Source organism: Leptopilina boulardi, unplaced genomic scaffold, assembly GCF_019393585.1.
Source record: "Leptopilina boulardi isolate dan_hultmark-lab unplaced genomic scaffold, ZJU_Lbou_2.1 LbouV2_226, whole genome shotgun sequence".
In the NCBI taxonomy this organism is placed as follows: Eukaryota; Metazoa; Arthropoda; class Insecta; order Hymenoptera; family Figitidae; genus Leptopilina; species Leptopilina boulardi.
This window is the reverse complement of record NW_026137781.1, coordinates 90,270-109,162: the sequence shown is the minus strand read 5'-3', so window position 1 is coordinate 109,162 and position 18,893 is coordinate 90,270. Positions and strand designations below refer to the sequence as shown.

Sequence of the window (18,893 nt, the reverse complement as noted above, 5' to 3'; positions counted from 1 at the left end):
ATTCGCATATGTAACCAGACTCATCTGCTCTTGTCCAAGACTTATAACCTCGTTTTATTGGTTTGGCAGGCATATATTGCTTCATACTATTGCGACCTTTAAATTTTACCATTGTCTCATCAATCGACTGATATTTCCCTGGATTATAACAGGTGAAATAATTTAGATGCAATGCACAAGCTGCATAATGTAAAAAGAAAACATTATTTTTATTATGCAAGAATTATATAACATTGCACTTCCAAGCACGCTGCAGGATTACTTGTTTAACTTAGTCTGTAAGGTTAGAGGTTATGTTGAACATATATTTTTGGTAGACTACACTTTTTGAGTTTATTGTATGAGGTAAGTACGTACGTCATGGAAAGCGAAGTTGAATTAGTGGATGTTCCGAGTGACCCTGAGTCTGTAGATAATTTATGTGATTCGGATTCAGAAACCGAAAATGATGTCTGTCTTTCTCAAAGAGCAAAAGGTGCGTTAAATATTCCTTCCTTCCTTCCACATAGCCTTGTGGAAACAATAATAAAAGAAACAAATTTATATGCCCAACAGAAGAATGCTCAACAGGAGCCTGTGACAAAAAAAGAATTTCTCACATACCTAGGAATCAATGCGCTGATGGGTATAAAGAAATTACCTTCTTATCGGGATTACTGGTCGTCTAATCCGCAGTTACATGACGCATATATATCCCCTCTAATGTCAGTAAATCGGTTCGGTTTCTTTCTCAGTCACTTAGATCTAAATAACAACAATAATGAGCCCAAGAAAGGTGACCCAAATTACGATAAACTTTACAAATTGAGACCTATGATCGATACGCTCAATGAGACATTCAAAACCTGTTATAATCCAGGGAAATATTAGTCGATTGATGAGACAATGGTAAAATTTAAAGGTCGCAATAGTATGAAGCAATATATGCCTGCCAAACCAATAAAACGAGGTTATAAGTCTTGGACAAGAGCAGATGAGTCTGGTTACATATGCGAATTCCAAATATACACAGGAAAAACTGCTTCAACAGAAAAACAATTAGGAGCACGAGTGGTAAAAGATCTAACGCGTGAACTTGTTGGCGGTAACCACCATGTCTATTTTGACAACTTTTTTACGGGGGTTGATCTGTTAGCTTCTCTGAAGAAGGATAAAATTTTTGCATGCGGAACAGTGAGATCAAATCAAGCTAAATTGCCAAAAAGCAGATAAAAATCTCAAAATCGGAGATTACGAATTTAGAACTTCGACTACAGGACTTCAGTGGATCATATGGATGGATAAGAAGCCCGTTCACTTTTTATCCAACTATCATGATCCTACTGAAATTACTGTAGCTAATCGTAGACAAAAAGATGCATCATTGCTATCTGTGAATTGTCCAGTTATATCTGCTGACTACAATAAACACATGGGGTATGTGGATTATGCTGACAGGCTTTTAGCAACTTTAAAAATTGATCGAAAGTCAAGAAGATGGTGGTTACGTTTATTTTGGCATTTCGTGGATCTAGCCATTGTGAACTCATTTATTATTTACAACAAACGAAACCCTGAGATTTCCTTGACTTTAAAAGACTTTCGACTGAAGCTTGTTGAACAATTGGTGGATCATAAGCTGCCAACACCAAAAGGTAGAAAACGAAAAGCACAAGCCGTAAATAGGTACAAACCGCAAGTGACTCTCACGAAAAGGCAGTCAGAATCATCTCACACGCTTGAGCATAGGACTGATTTCAGACGTTGTGCGCACTGCAGCACAAAAGCTGACCCTAGAAAAACTGCTTGGGTTTGTACAAATTGTGATGTACCACTGTGCTTATCATCCGCAAGAAACTGTTTTGCAGATTATCATAAGTAATCTGAAGAAGCAAAGTCAATAAACGAAGCATAATATAAAATTTATTTTAATATTTATATATTTATTATATATTATAATATATTTCAAAATATCAAAGAAAATTTTAAAAAATGATAAAAAAATTTTTAAATTAAAAAATAAAAAAAAATACAAAAAAACCAAAAAAAAACAAAAAAACAAGGAACTATACACTCGTCACGTCCTCGCCGTTAGTTCTGGGTAGCGCTAAGAACGAGTAAACCTTTGGTATATTTCAAAATTGGAGTATATCATATTTTGCAAACTTTTTTAAAAATATGTTACTCATTTCGGATCAGCCATTTTAAATTTTGAAAAACTGACTTCAGATTCGTAATCAGCGACCTCGATAACCCCCGAGTAACAAATTTCAAGAGATTCCATGCAAATTTTGAAAATGTTGTCCGCCATATTGGATCCGCCATTTTGAATTTATGAAAACGGATGCCGGATTCGTATTCAGCGACCCCGAAAACCCCTGTGTAACAAATTTCAAGCGATTTTATGCCAATTTTAAATGTAAAAACTTGAATATAATAGGTGGTCAGCAGCACTGACCAGTGTGCTTCTAAGGGTTAATTCTAATTTTAATCAATTTAAAATTTAGTTATTCCAAATTTTAATAAATTAAAAATTCAATTAATACACATTTTAAATAAGAAGGAATGATACACTTTAAGATAACCTCAAAACTGAAAAATTGTTTTTAAGTATTTTAATGCAAACAAAATTATAATAAAAATTCGTTGCAAGTAATTTAAGAAAATCATGATGTACTTTTTAAAAAAACAATGTTGGGTCAAAATCATTCTTTAGATAATTAGTATTTTACCATTTTAACTTTTTTTCTTTCAGCTCCGACAAAAATCGAAATTTTTATCCATTTTTAATAAACAAGAGCTTATTTTATTTAGTGAAACGTTCTCCACAATCGCTTTACTTTTAATATTGTTAAAAATAACATAATTAAACATCATTTCCGTTGGAAAAGAAGAATTATGTCTTTATAAGAATTATTGTCGCTGACCTAATTAAAGCACAAAATGATAATTAGTAAGAGTATTTTTTAAAAATTTATCTATTATGGAATGCTTGTAAATATTTAGATTTTGATGAAAAAAAATATAAGAAATCACGAGCAATGCTCTCTTAGTTCTATCAATCTTTCAAATACAGATTGTCCACTTCTATCGCAAGAAGATGCAGAAGAAACGGTATATCTAATTAATTTTTATATTTTTATTTTTATTACAGCGGTGTCAAAAAAATTTAGTACGTTTGAATAAATTGCTTAAAAATGCTTGAAATTATTTTATTGAGTAATTTATATAAAATGTAAGAAAATAAGAAAACTCATAGAATTCAAAGCAAATATTGTTCATTGTTAAGTGCATTCATGGTAAATAGTCAAAACTTAAAAGTTCTTTCTTTAACTCAATTTAATTTTAAATGAAGTGAGCGTTTTTATCAATCTATCTAAATGCACTGAACCTTTTTAAACACACTGTAAAATAATTTTAAAAACGAATTAAAATTATTTGTTTTTGATTGTTTTCTCACAGCATGAATTACGTAAGCCCATTTCTTACATATTTTAAATTAACAACATTCCTATTTTAGATATCGTTGATGCAGTGTACAATGCCAACCGAAAATGAAAAAGCAAATGTAAAACATTACTTGCGAGAAACTTATAGTAACAGAAGATAATGGATGGAAAAAGCAAGTCCTAGAATGGAAGAAATTGCCGAAAAGTACCCCAGGTTATTCGATTACTCTGGAGAAATGGTAAAAAAAATTTCTACCACTAAAATAGTCTAATGTTAATGAATAATAAACTAAAACTTTAATTTAAAAAAATCGGACAAGTGCGAGTTACACTCGCACTGAAATCGAGGGTTCCGTACTCGAAGCGAACTTATTTGGTATAAAAACAAATGTTTAAAAAATTTGTGTTGTGTATTAAATAATATATGTGATACAAAAATGAACAATTTTTAAAAAAAAATTTAAGAAAATTGTTCATCTTCGTATCACTTATATTATTTGAAATACAAAACAAATTAAAAATTTTTTTTTGTTTTTATACCAAAGGAGGAACAATTTTCTTAAATTTTTTTTTAAAAATTGTTCATTTTTGTATCACATATATTATTTAATACACAACACATATTTTTTAAACATTTGTTTTTATACCAAATAAGTTCGCTTCGAGTACGGAACCCTCGATTTCAGTGCGAGTGTAACTCGCAATTGTCCGATTTTTTTCGTTTTTTGCGGAAAAATACATTTTTTTATTAAATTTATCATTTTTCTTCAAAAATTTGATAAAAATTGATCATCAACTCCAATCGCGCTTACATTTTTTCCCTGTATTTTTCACGCAAAAATACAGTTTTACAGCAAATGTGAACAATTTGGGTTGAATATTGTGTACGCTAGGGAGAATAAATAATTTTTTTCGAAATTTTTGATTTTTCCTTGACAACGCTATGTAAATTGATCGGAATCAAGTTCGCTATATTTTTTCTGTAATTTTCACGTAAAAATATGTAAGTGTACCAAATTTGAGCTTTTTATGTCAAAAGATGTGGCCGCTAGGGGGGGGGGTACATAGTCATTTTTAGGCATTTTTCGTAAAAATTCATGGTTTTTCCTTGACAACGCTATGTTAATCAATTCCAATCAAGTTCGCTATATTTTTCCTGTAATCTACCCGCGAAAATACATATGTGTACTAATTTTCAGCCCTCCAGATAAATTTGTGTGGCCGCTAGGGGGGGGGGGGTAAACGATTTCAAAAAAACCGATATTAATAGGGTTCCGAACCGAGTACGGAACCCTAAAAAAGATACTTTATAAGAATTTATCAAACAGATCACCTACAATTCTCAAAAATAATTATTTTGCAACGATAAATCATTTTTTATTTCTAGTGATCAAAATAAGTTTCTGAAATTTTCAGCCAAAAAAATGTATTTGACATAGTTATTAAGAGTTTAGTTTTTAACAGTCTTAAATAAAAAAATTGTTTCTCTAAATTCGGTTGATCGATTTAAAAATCAAAAAACGTATTTTTTGGCTTACTTATTTACCAGACGTAAATAAAAAAATTTTTTATTAAATGAGGCTGATCGATTTATGTTATTTATAATTTATTAATGCTCTTTCAAATTGTTCATTTATAAAATGTTATTAAAAAATTGTGTTCTTCATATCTCCTCAAGAATTTAAAATTTGTTCAATATTCCACATACATGTCTGAGTACACGGTGCGCGGGAACGAGCTTAGAAATTGACAAAAATGACGACAAAATCTGATAGTGCCATCTTTTTTATCACTTAAAATTATGTAAGAAAATGTTTTTCCCAAAATCTAAATCGCAGAGTTTCGCGTTTTTTAAATCATTTTGTAAAAAAAATAACTTTTTAACACTAAGTCTTTTTTAATGCTTTAAACTTTTTTATATATAGATGATTAAGATTAATTATTTTTATTTTAGCATAAATTATAAATTTGGTCATAAAATACAAAAGTTAAACTTTTTATAGATCACAAAAGAGATCATAAGCTACTGCTCAAATTTAAACACCGCGTGACATGGTAATTTACTAGTAGTCCAGTCAAGTTAGTCTAAAAACAAGGCATATCATGTTTTAACTCAGGACCTCAATTTTTTTCCCTTAAACCCTTTATTTTGGGGTAAAAAGAAAGTACCTAAATTTGGTACTTCGAACTGCAACCGGAACCTAAAATTTTTCTTAAGAAATAGGTGCAAAAATTCAGTTTTCAAATTGCCGCCTTTCGTGACATTTTAGTATAAAAATACTTATTATAAAAATGAAAGTGTATCAAATTCTGAGTAATTTGATAAAAAATGAATCCTGTAGCTCAAAAATTTATCGAGATATAGGTTCCGCAAAAAACAAATTTTTTTTGAGATTTTAGCTAAAATGAGGTATTTATCAGTTTTTCCAATATAGCTTTGAAACAAATAATTTTTTGAAAAAATTGCCTAACTGGAAAGTTAAAGCTGACAAAATTCCTAACAATTTGCAAAAAAGAACAATGCAATAACTCTGATAGTTTCCGAGATACAGTCTCTCAAATATGACCCTTTTGAAATTTTACATAGAATCTCATTTTATTACCATTGTATGTAAAATCTCAAAAGGGTCAACTTTGAGAGACTGTATATCGGAAACTATCAGAGTTATTGCATTGTTCTTTTTTGTAAATTGTCAGAAATTTTGTCAGCTTTTATGATAAAATGTCATGAAAGGCGGAAATTTGAAAACTGAATTTTTGCACCTATTTCTTAAGAAAAATTTTAGGTTCCGGTAGCAGTTCAAAGTACCAAATTTAGATACTTTCTTTTTACCCCAAAATGAAGGGTTTAAGGGAGAAAAATTGAGGTCCTGAGTTAAAACATGATATGCCTTGTTTTTAGACTAACTTGCCTGGACTACTAGTAAATTACCATGTCACGCGGTGTTTAATTTTGAGCAGTAGCTTATGATCTCTTTTGTCATCTATAAAAAGTTTAACTTTTGTATTTTATGACCAAATTTATAATTTATGCTAAAATAAAAATAATTAATCTTAATCATCTATATATAAAAAAGTTTAAAGCATTAAAAAAGACTTAGTGTTAAAAAGTTATTTTTTTTACAAAATGATTTAAAAAACGCGAAACTCTGCGATTTAGATTTTGGGAAAAACATTTTCTTACATAATTTTAAGTGATAAAAAAGATGGCACTATCAGATTTTGTCGTCATTTTTGTCAATTTCTAAGCTCGTTCCCGCGCACCGTGAGTATGAAGCTGTTAGGAAACAAATTTCCCTCAATAAGAAATAAGATAATTAGCAATAATTATTTATTTATAAAATTTTTGAAATTATAACTGAGGCATTTTTGTAAACTACATTTCAGAAGAAAAAAAATATTTTTTTATTTTTAAATCCATCAACCTCATTTCGAGAAAAAATGTTGTATTTAAGACTTAAAAATCAAATTAATAATAACTTTAAAAAAACATTTTTTGAACTAAAAATTGTAGAAACTTATTTTAATCACAATGTGAGTAAAAAAATGATTTACTGTTTGAAAATTAAAATATTTGTTTTCAGGTAATCCGTTTGAGAAAATCTAATCTTACTATATACATAAACGTAATTTATATTGCTTTTACATTAGATCAATGAAGAGTATAAACTGATCTTCGACAGTAAAGTATCTGAAAACGGTAAAATATTCTTGAGTCGTTTTCCAACTTGGGCTACACCCAGAATTTTGCATTACTGCAAAGAAAGAAGACCGGATATTTTTAAAAAAGCTTCTATAGTAAAGGATGGTTTACTTTTTTTTCCTCCTCATTTGCTCTCGCCATTCTCAAAATTCCTGGACTAAAAAAAATTGGCAATAGGTATTTCTTATGTATTTTTTAGTCCTCTTTCGGAATCTTCAAGAAAATTTAACTTTTGACTTAAGGATAAAAAGTTATGATTATTTAAACAAAAAAAAAGACGGATTTCTTGGGTTTTTTTTCATTAAAACTATATTTTAGATTTGAAATCGCGTCAGAAAAAATTTGGAATGACAAAATATCGCGTCCAAAATGTCTGCCCTTTCATTTAGTGATTATAAGAAATTTTTATTTTCTCAAAATTGAAAATGGCGCCTCCAAAATGGCCGCCAAAATGTATGAAATTAAATCTTTCAGTCCCACTATTAAAAAACTAAACAAATATCTACGAAACTTGTTACTCGGGGGTTTTCGGGGTTGCTGATACCGAATTTGAGGTCAGATTATCAAAATTCAAAATGGCGGATCCAATATGGCGGACGACATTTTGAAAATCGAACGCAATCGGCTTGACACTTGTTACTCGGGGGTTTTCGGGGTCGCTGATTCCGAATTTGAAGTCAGATTTTAAAAATTCAAAATGGCGGATCCAATATGGCGGACGAAAAAATAGTACGGCTGAGAAAGTGACAGATAAAATAAATACTAAACGCATTTTCTATTTGAAATGACTGAACTCATTATAAAATTAACATTTTTAATAAAATTTTATCACTAGATAATATTTAACAATATTTATAAACAATTTTATAAACAAATTGTGATTTGAAAGACTTTCATAATTGGAAAACAATAATTTTTTTCTTATCCTTGTTTTTATAGTTGCAACGAATTTTGTAGATAAAAAATCTTTAACAATATTATTTAACAACATTATAAACAATACTATAAACAAGTTAAAAATTAATAAAAATTTATGCTGAGAAAAGTGTTTTTTTTCCAACGACTTTTCTCGTTTCTCTTGATGAATCTTTAAAGAAAATATTGATCACAATTATTTAACAATGTTATAAAGAATTCTTATAAGCAAATTCCGAATTACTAACAATGAAGGTGAAAAAAAATGTTTTTTCCCACTGACTTCTTTTCTGCAGGGTGAATGTATCTTTAGGTCTAAAATTTTTTAACATACGTATGTTATTGTAATGAGTAATATCATCTAAAAGCATTAAACTGACTGAAAGGAAGGGCATCATATCGCGCTTGCGCGGGATTGTAGTGGGGAGCCGATTTCTATTCCCACTTCCATTTAAATTCTACGATAGATAGTCTTCGAACGCTGTATAATTAATTATTTTAGAAGCGATTTTTAAATTGGAAGTAAGTATATCTTTTTTTTATTTTTTATTCTTATTTCAGATGTGGAGAAAAAAAGATCAAAAAAATCGCCCTACTCTGAGCATGAAATTCTGCAGAGTGACAATTATGCTGACGTTTTAGTTAATTTAGATAAATTTGATTCCAATGAGTCAGATAGCTTTACTGATGATGATGATGATGATAATGATGATGATACTATCGGAAAATTATTATTATCATCATCATTATCATCATCAACTGACGATGATGATTGTGACTTTCCGACATCTTTTTCTAAAGTATCAAAAAGCTATGTTGCAAGTCAAACAAAATTGGAGTCTCAACATAAATATACCTGGGTGAATAATGAAAGGAAGTACGATTTTGACGCTAAAAATTATTGCTTACTCACTGAAAGTCAAAAAGAAAAATTTCGTAAGAATTCCGAGACGGAACTATTTGAATATTTTTTTTCTCATGAGTTGAAGATGTTCATAATTGAAGCCGCTCAGGAAAACGGTTTGATTATGACACTTCAAGAATTAAACACATTTTTAGGAATTATGATTCTGACGATATTTAACCAAAGGACTGCATATAGAGATTATTGGTCTACTGATAAAATGCTTAATTGCGAACCTATATCCAAGGCTCTGACGCGTGACAGATTTGAAAGCATAAAGAACAAAATAAAGTTGTCCAAGTGTTGTGATAAAAATTCGCACGACAAAGCTTGGCGCGTACGTGCTGCATTAGAAATCTTCAGAAAAAACCTGCTACAATTTGGATTTTTTTTAACTGCCTTGTCTGTCGACGAAATGATGGTTAAGTTTTTCGGTAGAATGGTATTGAAGCAATTTATAAAAGGAAAGCCTGTACGTTTTGGCATAAAAATGTGGGGTATTTGTAGTGTAGAAGGTTTTTTATTTGATTGTGATATTTATTGCTGCAAAGGTTCTCCTATTCAATGCGACAATTTAGCAATAATAAGTAAATGTGCTTTGGGAAGTCGCGTCGTATTACAGATGGTAAACAAATTACTCTTGTTCACTACACCAAGGAAATTGAATCAATATTATTTATATTTTGATAATTATTTTACCAGTCCCGATCTGTTGGTACACTTAAAAAACCTTGGCTTACGAGCAACTGGTACCGTAAGAAATAATCGTATTGGTACTAAAAACGAAATCAGTAATAAGAGTCAAAGAGGTACTTTTGTCGCCAAACATGACAAGAATAGTGGATTAAATTTTGTAACAGTTATGGATTCCAAACCGGTGTCCATATTATCTACTATGTCTGGAGTATCGCCTATTGGCAAAGTTGAACGGTATTTAAAAACAGAAAAGAAAAAAGCAGAAATTGACTTTCCTCGATGTTTTTTGTATTATAACAAATTCATGGGGGGAGTTGACCTACATGATGCCTATTGTAGCCAACTGATGCCTCCTATTAAAGCAAAAAGATGGACGTGGACAATATTTAAGCGATGTATCCAAACATCGCTCGCAAATGCCACTGTGCTACGGAATGTTGCATTTGCAGAAAGTGGAAAGAGGGTAAGCGCAAAAGACATGGCTTTAGCTGTAAGCAAGGTATATTTACAAGAAAGTAAAACAACTCCGAAAGTATTCCTCAAATCGTCAGTCCAAGCTTTAAAAAGGAGCTGTGAAAATCAAATCTGTGCTACTCGCACAAATAAATTTTGCAATGATTGCAAAAAATACTTCTGCAAAGAATGCTTTCTAAACTTGCATAAATAAGCAGCAAAGAAAAAATAGTATTCGCTGTCTTCCAGGATTTAATTCGTGTTCAACACTTAGTTTTAATAAAAGTAAAAAAATTAATAAATATAAAAATTAAAAAAAAATATAAAAATTAAAAAAAAAATAAAAAAATAAATAAAAATTAAAAAAAAATAAGATTCTTGACAAACGTTAACCTCCTAGTGGTAAGAATCGGGCAACCGCGACATCTTCGGCGGCTAATAAACGTTTCAAAAACATTAAAAATAAATTTATCAGACAGCCAACAATTTCTTTTAAAATCTTTTTTAAATTTCAGTCATTTTGACGGCCGTATTATTTTTTCGACCGCAATATTGGATCCGCCATTTTGAATTTTGAGGATTCGAAAAATCTGACTTCAAATTCGGAATCAGCGACCCCGAAAACCATCGAGTAACAAGTGTCAAGCCGATTGCGTTCGATTTTAAAAATGTCGTCCGCCATATTGGATCCGCCATTTTCAATTTTTAAAATCTGACTTCAAATTCGGAATCAGCGACCCCGAAAACCCCCGAGTAACAAGTGTCAAGCCGATTGCGTTCGATTTTCAAAATGTCGTCCGCCATATTGGATCCGCCATTTTGAATTTTGATAATCTGACCTCAAATTCGGTATCAGCAACCCCGAAAACCCCCGAGTAACAAGTTTCGTAGATATTTGTTTAGTTTTTTAATAGTGGGACTGAAAGATTTAATTTCATACATTTTGGCGGCCATTTTGGAGGCGCCATTTTCAATTTTGAGAAAATAAAAATTTCTTATAATCACTAAATGAAAGGGCAGACATTTTGGACGCGATATTTTGTCATTCCAAATTTTTTCTGACGCGATTTCAAATCTAAAATATAGTTTTAATGAAAAAAAACCCAAGAAATCCGTCTTTTTTTTTGTTTAAATAATCATAACTTTTTATCCTTAAGTCAAAAGTTAAATTTTCTTGCAGATTCCGAAAGAGGACTAAAAAATACATAAGAAATACGTATTGCCAATTTTTTTTAGTCCAGGAATTTTGAGAATGGCGAGAGCAAATGATGAGGAAAAAAACGGACTTCTCGGACGAAATGGGTTAAGTTATATTTTTATATTATGTTTAAGTACCCATTTTTTGCAGATAATCTAAAAGCCCTTATGATACTTCCATCATTGTTACCGGTTACGAATTTCACTGCTAAAAAGCGATTCCTAGAGGAGCAACCAGTGGAGCAGAATAAAAAATTTAAAACAACAAAAGGGAAGAAAGGAAAAAAAGTAAAGCCAATGATGAAAATGATGATAATAGTACATCAATGTCACAAGCTTCTTTCCCAAACCCGGATTTAATAAAAATCATTACGGCAAGAAATTTTTAATTTTTAATTATATAATATTGTTTAATTTTTTGCCAATTTAATATTTAAACAATTATTAAATTAAGAAAAAAAATTATTAAAAAACATTAGAATTATTTTCTTTACTGTGTTTAATATAAGTAGTAATTTTATTTTTAAGCATTATTAAATATTAATTGAATTATTAATTTTGCAGGAAGGAAAAGATTTGACAAAAGCGATAGAAAATGTGCAGACTGCTTCAAAGGGTACAGTCCAACCGTACATTCTTTGTGTTCAAGCGCAGAAAGTAGAAAAGTACTTTATTGTTGGCGATGGGAAACTTATAAATGTTGATAAAAGAACAATGCCAATTGTAGCTTTCGATTTACTTTTTAAGTTACATTATGTAACAAACGTACATTTTGCGTCTTATTTGATCTTCTTTTACAATTTTATAGATCACTATTTCTATAAAACACAGACTGAATCCCCCAAAAGTTCTCTGGGGTCACTTTATACTACTTTAGATAATATTCAACTGCGAAATGAAAATGAGAAATCAGATGAGTATGAAGACTCGGACTAATCGTGTAATTAATTTTGATTTGACTTGCTTAAAAGCAATACTTGCAGTGTTTTGAATCGTTATGTTTATTTTAAAAAATTCTATAACTGAAAGCGAATCCACCAAATACTTAACCTCCAAAGCATTATTACTATTATAATAAGTTAAATTTAATTACATAAATGTGCGCAAAGATATTCGGGTTTCGACGATAAAAATTGAAGTTGAGTTGAGTTTCTTCTAAAGAAAAGTGTTTAATGTTTGTTCGGTTTTTAAAATTTTATGATTAATATTTAAAAAGTGCGTACTCGCAAAATGAAAATGAGAATTCAAAAGAGTATGAAGACTTCGACTAAACGTGAAATTATAATTTTAAGTTGATCTCCTTAAAGGCATAATATTCGCGTAGTATCTTGAAACGTTTTATATATTTTGAGAAAATTTTATATTATTACTTTTCTGTAACTTAAAGGGAATATACTAAATATTAGATCTCCAAAGCATTATTATTATAAGTTAAACTTAATTACATAAATGCGCGCAAAGACATCTGATTTTTTACGATAAAAATTGCACGGAGAGAAGGGCGTAGTAGATCTTACTACTATCTCAGTTAAATCTACTAAACAGTATCGTTCATTTTGGACGGACTAAACATTCAGTTAAATGAACGATACTGTTTAGTAAAAAAATTTACACGATTATCGATAGAAAAAAATTTACCGACAGAAACGAAATGTAGAAATCTGATTAGTTGTCCGCAATCTGGTTAATTGCGGACAACCAATCAGATTTGTGCATTTTTTTTTGTCGGTAAATTTTTTTGTGTGACAGAACTATAGTAGTCCCTCTGACTACGCTGTTTAGTAGAATCTGGACTAAACGTGTTTAGTAGAATAGACTAAATCTCTTCTCTCCGTGTGAAGTTGACTTTCTTTTAAAGCAAAATGTTTAATGTTTGTTCGTGTTTAGAAGATTACTAAAAAAATAAATTATTTTGTTCTTAAAACTGTTTAAATGATTTTATCAATCACTATTATTACTGTTTGAAAATAGTCAATTCACTGATTAAACCAGTGATTTTTTTCTAACTGGTTAAATCAGTGATTTTTTTTTCTTACTGATTAATGAAATTTCACTGATTAAGTGAAGTAACCGACTTCTGGCTATTTCAATCAGTGAAATTTCACTGCAAATCAGTGAAATTTCACTGCAAATCAGTGAAATTTGACTGATTCAGATTAAGAGAGCAGATAGATCGAAAATTATCAGTTTTTACTTGAAAACGCTATGATAATCAACTCCAATCGTGCTCACTATACTGTTTTGTAATCTAAACGTAAAAATACGTAAAATGTATAAATTTGAAGCCCTTTACATAAAATTTTCTTCGTTTTTTGAGAAATATTCATGATTTTTATCGAAAATTATCAGTTTTTCCTTGAAAACGCTATGATAATCAACTCCAATCGTTCTCGCTATATTTTTTTGTAATGTACACGTAAAAATACGTAAAAATATATAAATTTGAATACCTTGAGATAAAATTTTCTTCTTTTTTTATTCAAAAAATTCACGACTTTTTCTAAAAATATGAGTTTTCTTTAAAAACAATATGAACATCAACTCCAATCGTGCTCGCTATATTTTTCCTGTAATCTACACGTAAAAATACGCATGTATACCAAATGTGAACTGTCTTGGTCAAATATTGTGTGCGCTAGGGAGATTAAACCATTTTTTTCGAAATTTTTTATTTTTCCTTGACAAAGCTATTATAATCAATTCCGATAAGATTCGCTACTTTTTTCCAGTAATCTACACACCAAAATACATATGTGTACCAAAATTCAGCTCTCTTGATAAATTCATGTGGCCGCAGGGGGGGGGTACATGCCTTGCTTCAATAGTCTCACTAATAGGGCTCCCCCTTCGGGTACGGAACCCTAAAAGGCTACTTACCCGATTAAATTCAATGAATAACTTATACAAATAACTATATCTTTCTCAAGGAAAAAAAAGAAAAAAGTATGTATTTTTTAGCACTAATTGTTAAAGAACACAAATGTGCGTTTGCACAATTGAATGTCTACTGAAAACTCAGCTCCCGTCAATAATTATAAGAAAAAAATTCGGTTGACAGATATGTAAATTGTGAAAAAAAATAGCTGGTGGCCCACTTCTTACTGTGGCCGATTTCTATCGATGCGACCCTATGTATGTGTAAAATACAAATCGAATAAAAAAATCACAATTTCATTTTTGTTAAAATTTTAATTTCATCAAGATTAAAATTTTTTGAAATTTAATCCTGGAAATATTTCCTGAAAGTTCCTTAATAATCTGATATAGCAATTGCATTTTTTCTATCTTAACCTATGTTTGCTGCAAATAGCTATAAAAAATAACAAATTATTATTACTTACATAGTATACATAATATTGTTTTTTTTGGTTTTTCTAAAATAAGTTTTCTGTAAAAATAAAAAAGATTTATCGAAGTTTCTCTTTCGTGTTGTAATATTTATTTAAAAATTAAATATAACAAATAAGTTTTTTAAAATACAGGTTTCAGTTTAACATTGTTCATATGTAACCACATTAATTAATTGAATAGTAAAAACTTTCTCTTTCTAATTACTAATCTATAATTAAGTACTATTCTATCTCCTTCTATGTAACACACATGTAACAAATTATATTTTAAACTTATTATACTGCTGAATGAGAGGAACATCGAAATTTTCAACATGTGGGTTAAAAAGTTTTTCAACAGTTGGCAACGAGTGCGCGCGCATCACGTCGACGCCACAGTTACCAGTCGGTCGCTTTACCTTACTATTTTAATACCTAACTAATTTTTGAAGCAGAAAAAAATTTGTACAGCAAAAATATTTTTCTGAAGAAAGTGCAGATCATAGTTCAAAAAGAAAATTATAAAATCTTCCCAGCAAACACGAATACGTAATGGTTATATATTTGTTCTATAACAAGATGTAACATGTTCTGTCACAAGCTTGTAGCATGTTACAAGCAGGTTATGATAAATGTCAGCTCTGATCTCTGTAACAGATATGTAATGAATACATAACACTGTTACTAGTGATTTATAACAGATATGTAACGATTATATAAATTAATTACAAATTTTTTAAATCCAGTAACAACATCTTATATAACACATATGTAACAAATATAGAACTTTGTTACAAAAAAAATACAGTTAAAATTAATATAATAAATTAAGAGAGTGTCATATTTTGTCTTAATTTGATGTTGATAATGTTAATAAAATAAAAAAAAATTAGTAATCCTAACACATTCTCGAAATTTTTTAACCGGTTGTCTCCCGAGATTCGAGCTTTCGACCATCACTAGTGTACTTACACTGCAGAGCTCAACCGTACTGGGAGCTGCGCCTAGACGCGCTCGACCAAGGGAGACTACAAAGGTTTCTTAGGAAATGTTCCTTGTAACAAACACATGAAATAGATAGGTTTATTATTTTGTAAGACCATCAAACAATTTTTTAGTTGTTTATTATTTATTACAATGAGTATATTAGCATATCGTTTCTAAAATATTAATAATTTTTAACAATATAAATAATTTTTATTTGTTAATTCTTAAATATGTTAATTAAAATAAATGTAAAAATTGTTAAATCTTTTAATTATTGTATTTTAAAATTTATTACCTTTTAATTTTTAATTTGAAAGGAAATAAATCTTTGCTTTAGTCAAGAGGACAGTACATATAAATTTCAATTTTCTCCAAAAAAGTAATTAAGTAACAATGTTGAAACAGTAAAATTTTTTTAATTAACTAATATAATTTATATTACTCATAATAGTGATTTATAACATTATATATATAAGAATAGTGTGATGTAAAAAAAAATTGGTAAGTCTCAACAAATTGCAAGTCTTATAGTAATTTTTTACGCAAAGAATTTAAAAATTACTTAAATATAAAACAAAGCAAATATTAAATTTCTAATAAATATAAATTATAAAAATGTACGAAATTCCAAACATTTAATCTTACAACAAAAAGGATGAAACATTTAATGACATTTGTGACTGAAGTGTTACAGAACATTTGTAGATTTGACATAATGTTATAATTCTCGAACAGATAGTTATTAATAATTTCTATACGAAAAGAAAAATCTAGTTTTAATAACATGAAAATGATTCCTACCATTAAAGCATGAATTTTTCTTACAAAGAAAGCAAAAATTCATACGTTCTTAGTATGTTTGAGAAACACGTCTTCGTAGTATGCATTTAATACTTTAAATGAATGAGCGCCACGCATAAATTGTATGAAACCAAAACCTACTACTATTGCAGGAGTCTCATGCCTTTTCGGTATTAGAGTCCTGCAACTGGCGATCACCAAGTTTGAGTCAAGTTAAAGTGAGCGTAGCTTAATCGCCAGTTGCAGGACTCTAATACCGAAAAAGCATGAGACTCCTGCAATAGTAGTAGGTTTCAGTTTCATACGATTTGCGTGTGGCGCTTATGCATTTAAAGTATTAAATACATACTACGAAAGCATGTTTCTCAAACCTTTTAAGCATGGACTGTTTTAGAACTCTTATAGAACATTTGTTATAGAATAATTTAAGAACAAATTTCCGGATATATTCTATAACAAAAAGAGAATATTGTTCTAGAAAGGTGACATAATATTGTTATATCAAAATTCTAGAGCAAAAAAAGTACAAAATTTCTAGAACATTTGTGATTTAAATGTTCTATAACACTTATGGTACTTATATCTAAGAAGAGTTCTGCAACAAAAAAATAGAATAGTTATGTAACATATTAGGAACATTGTTCTAGAACACTCACAGTGGTCCTCAAGCATCGACAGGTTCGACTAAAATGGATCCAAAAATTGACTGAACAAGCTTTTAAAAGACTATTCGTAGATGTAAAAACTGGTTTTCATAAAATCCTAGCTGATCGTTTTCTCGAAAAAACTCAAAATTAAGTTTCACGAAATGTATTTTTAACATTGTATTATATATTGTTCAATAATCAACAATTATATCTTTAATGTTCTTTGGTAAACCATTTTAGTGCACAGTACGTACTCACTAAGCATTAATATATTTGACTTATAGTAAAATAAATACAAAAGCTTGTAGAATAGCTCATTAGATTACTCTTTATAGACGCTAAAACGACTTTGTCTGAAATCAAAACCAATTTTTTTCGAAATATTTTTAAACTGCGTTTTACAATAATTTTTTATATTTTAAGATTACCATTATGCTTAACTTATCATTTAAGCTTTATTTATCTATTTATATTTAAGTTGAAATTCCATTCATTCATCCATTCATATCAATGTATTTGTGCATTAGTTTAGTAACGTTTTGTAACAACTGACTGATTAACTTATTGCTTGTGCTCAAGACCAATTGCTTTTTCTCTATTTTAAAATGAGTTCACATGAGGAGAACCGGAAGAAAATATGTGCACCTTGCGGTCAGAAAATTGCTTTTAGAAAGGTTAAACCAGAAAAGTTTCTTATAAACAAAAAGTTCACTAATTTAATTAAAAAACTTATCAACAATAGTTTTAATTTAAATGATGAGAAATTTTTATTAAGCATTTGTAGAATATGCTATCTTACTTTTCTTGATTACGAAAAAAGTATCTTTAAAAGGCCAATTTAAATTAAAATTATTGTTGATAAATTTTTTAATTACATAAATTAGTTAACTTTTTGTTTATAAGAAACTTTTCTGGTTTAACCTTTCTAAAAGCAATTTTCTGACCGCAAGGTGCACATATTTTCTTCCTGTTCTCCTCATGTGAACTCATTTTAAAATAGAGAAAAAGCAATTGGTCTTGAGCACAAGCAATAAGTTAATCAGTCAGTTGTTACAAAACGTTACTAAACTAATGCACAAATACATTGATATGAATGGATGAATGAATGGAATTTCAACTTAAATATAAATAGATAAATAAAGCTTAAATGATAAGTTAAGCATAATGGTAATCTTAAAATATAAAAAATTATTGTAAAACGCAGTTTAAAAATATTTCGAAAAAAATTGGTTTTGATTTCAGACAAAGTCGTTTTAGCGTCTATAAAGAGTAATCTAATGAGCTATTCTACAAGCTTTTGTATTTATTTTACTATAAGTCAAATATATTAATGCTTAGTGAGTACGTACTGTGCACTAAAATGGTTTACCAAAGAACATTAAAGATATAATTGTTGATTATTGAACAGTATATAATACAATGTTAAAAATACATTTCGTAAAACTTAATTTTGAGTTTTTTCGAGAAAACGATCAGCTAGGATTTTAAAAAAACCAGTTTTTACATCTACGAATAGTCTTTTAAAAGCTTGTTCATTCAATTTTTGGATCCATTTTAGTTGAACCTGTCGATGCTTGAGGACCACTGTGCACTGTTACCATTTGGTTCTATAACTGCTACATGTTATTGATGGCACAATTGTTCTAGAACAATGTTCTTTAATTTTAATAGAACAATTATAGAACGTGTTTGCTGGGTTGTTTCTGCCACTAAAAAAAGTGACTAGAGAACTTTTTTCTAATCTGGCCTATTAAGTTTTTAATATTTGTCCTAAAAACAAAATATCTTTAAAAACACTGCTAGTTCAGAAAATGAACAATCTGGACATATAGT

General features: G+C 29.4%; 2 protein-coding genes across 2 annotated transcripts; both read left to right on the top strand.

Moving 5' to 3' along the window:
• Positions 1-360: 360 nt before the first annotated feature.
• LOC127279930 (piggyBac transposable element-derived protein 2-like) lies at positions 361-870 on the top strand. The gene has a single exon (XM_051302590.1). The coding sequence runs from the start codon at positions 361-363 to the stop codon at positions 868-870; it is 510 nt and encodes a 169-aa protein (XP_051158547.1).
• Positions 871-2,586: 1,716 nt separating this feature from the next.
• Positions 2,587-12,071, top strand: LOC127279925 (uncharacterized). Its single transcript, XM_051302582.1, has 4 exons — positions 2,587-3,093; positions 3,500-3,667; positions 7,080-7,236; positions 11,861-12,071. Exons 2-4 carry the CDS (start codon positions 3,593-3,595, stop codon positions 11,998-12,000), a joined length of 372 nt encoding a protein of 123 aa, XP_051158539.1. The 5' UTR covers positions 2,587-3,093; positions 3,500-3,592; the 3' UTR covers positions 12,001-12,071.
• The last annotated feature ends 6,822 nt before the right edge of the window (positions 12,072-18,893 follow it).

Bases quoted from the DNA above. Each gene is read 5' to 3' on its own strand.
- LOC127279930 (XM_051302590.1), top strand. From the start codon at position 361: ATGGAAAGCGAAGTTGAATTAGTGGATGTTCCGAGTGACCCTGAGTCT.
- LOC127279925 (XM_051302582.1), top strand. From the start codon at position 3,593: ATGGAAAAAGCAAGTCCTAGAATGGAAGAAATTGCCGAAAAGTACCCC. The intron at 3,668-7,079 runs GTAAAAAAAATT...CTTTTACATTAG, and splicing joins TCGATTACTCTGGAGAAATG to ATCAATGAAGAGTATAAACT. The intron at 7,237-11,860 runs GTTTACTTTTTT...TTAATTTTGCAG, and splicing joins AGCTTCTATAGTAAAGGATG to GAAGGAAAAGATTTGACAAA.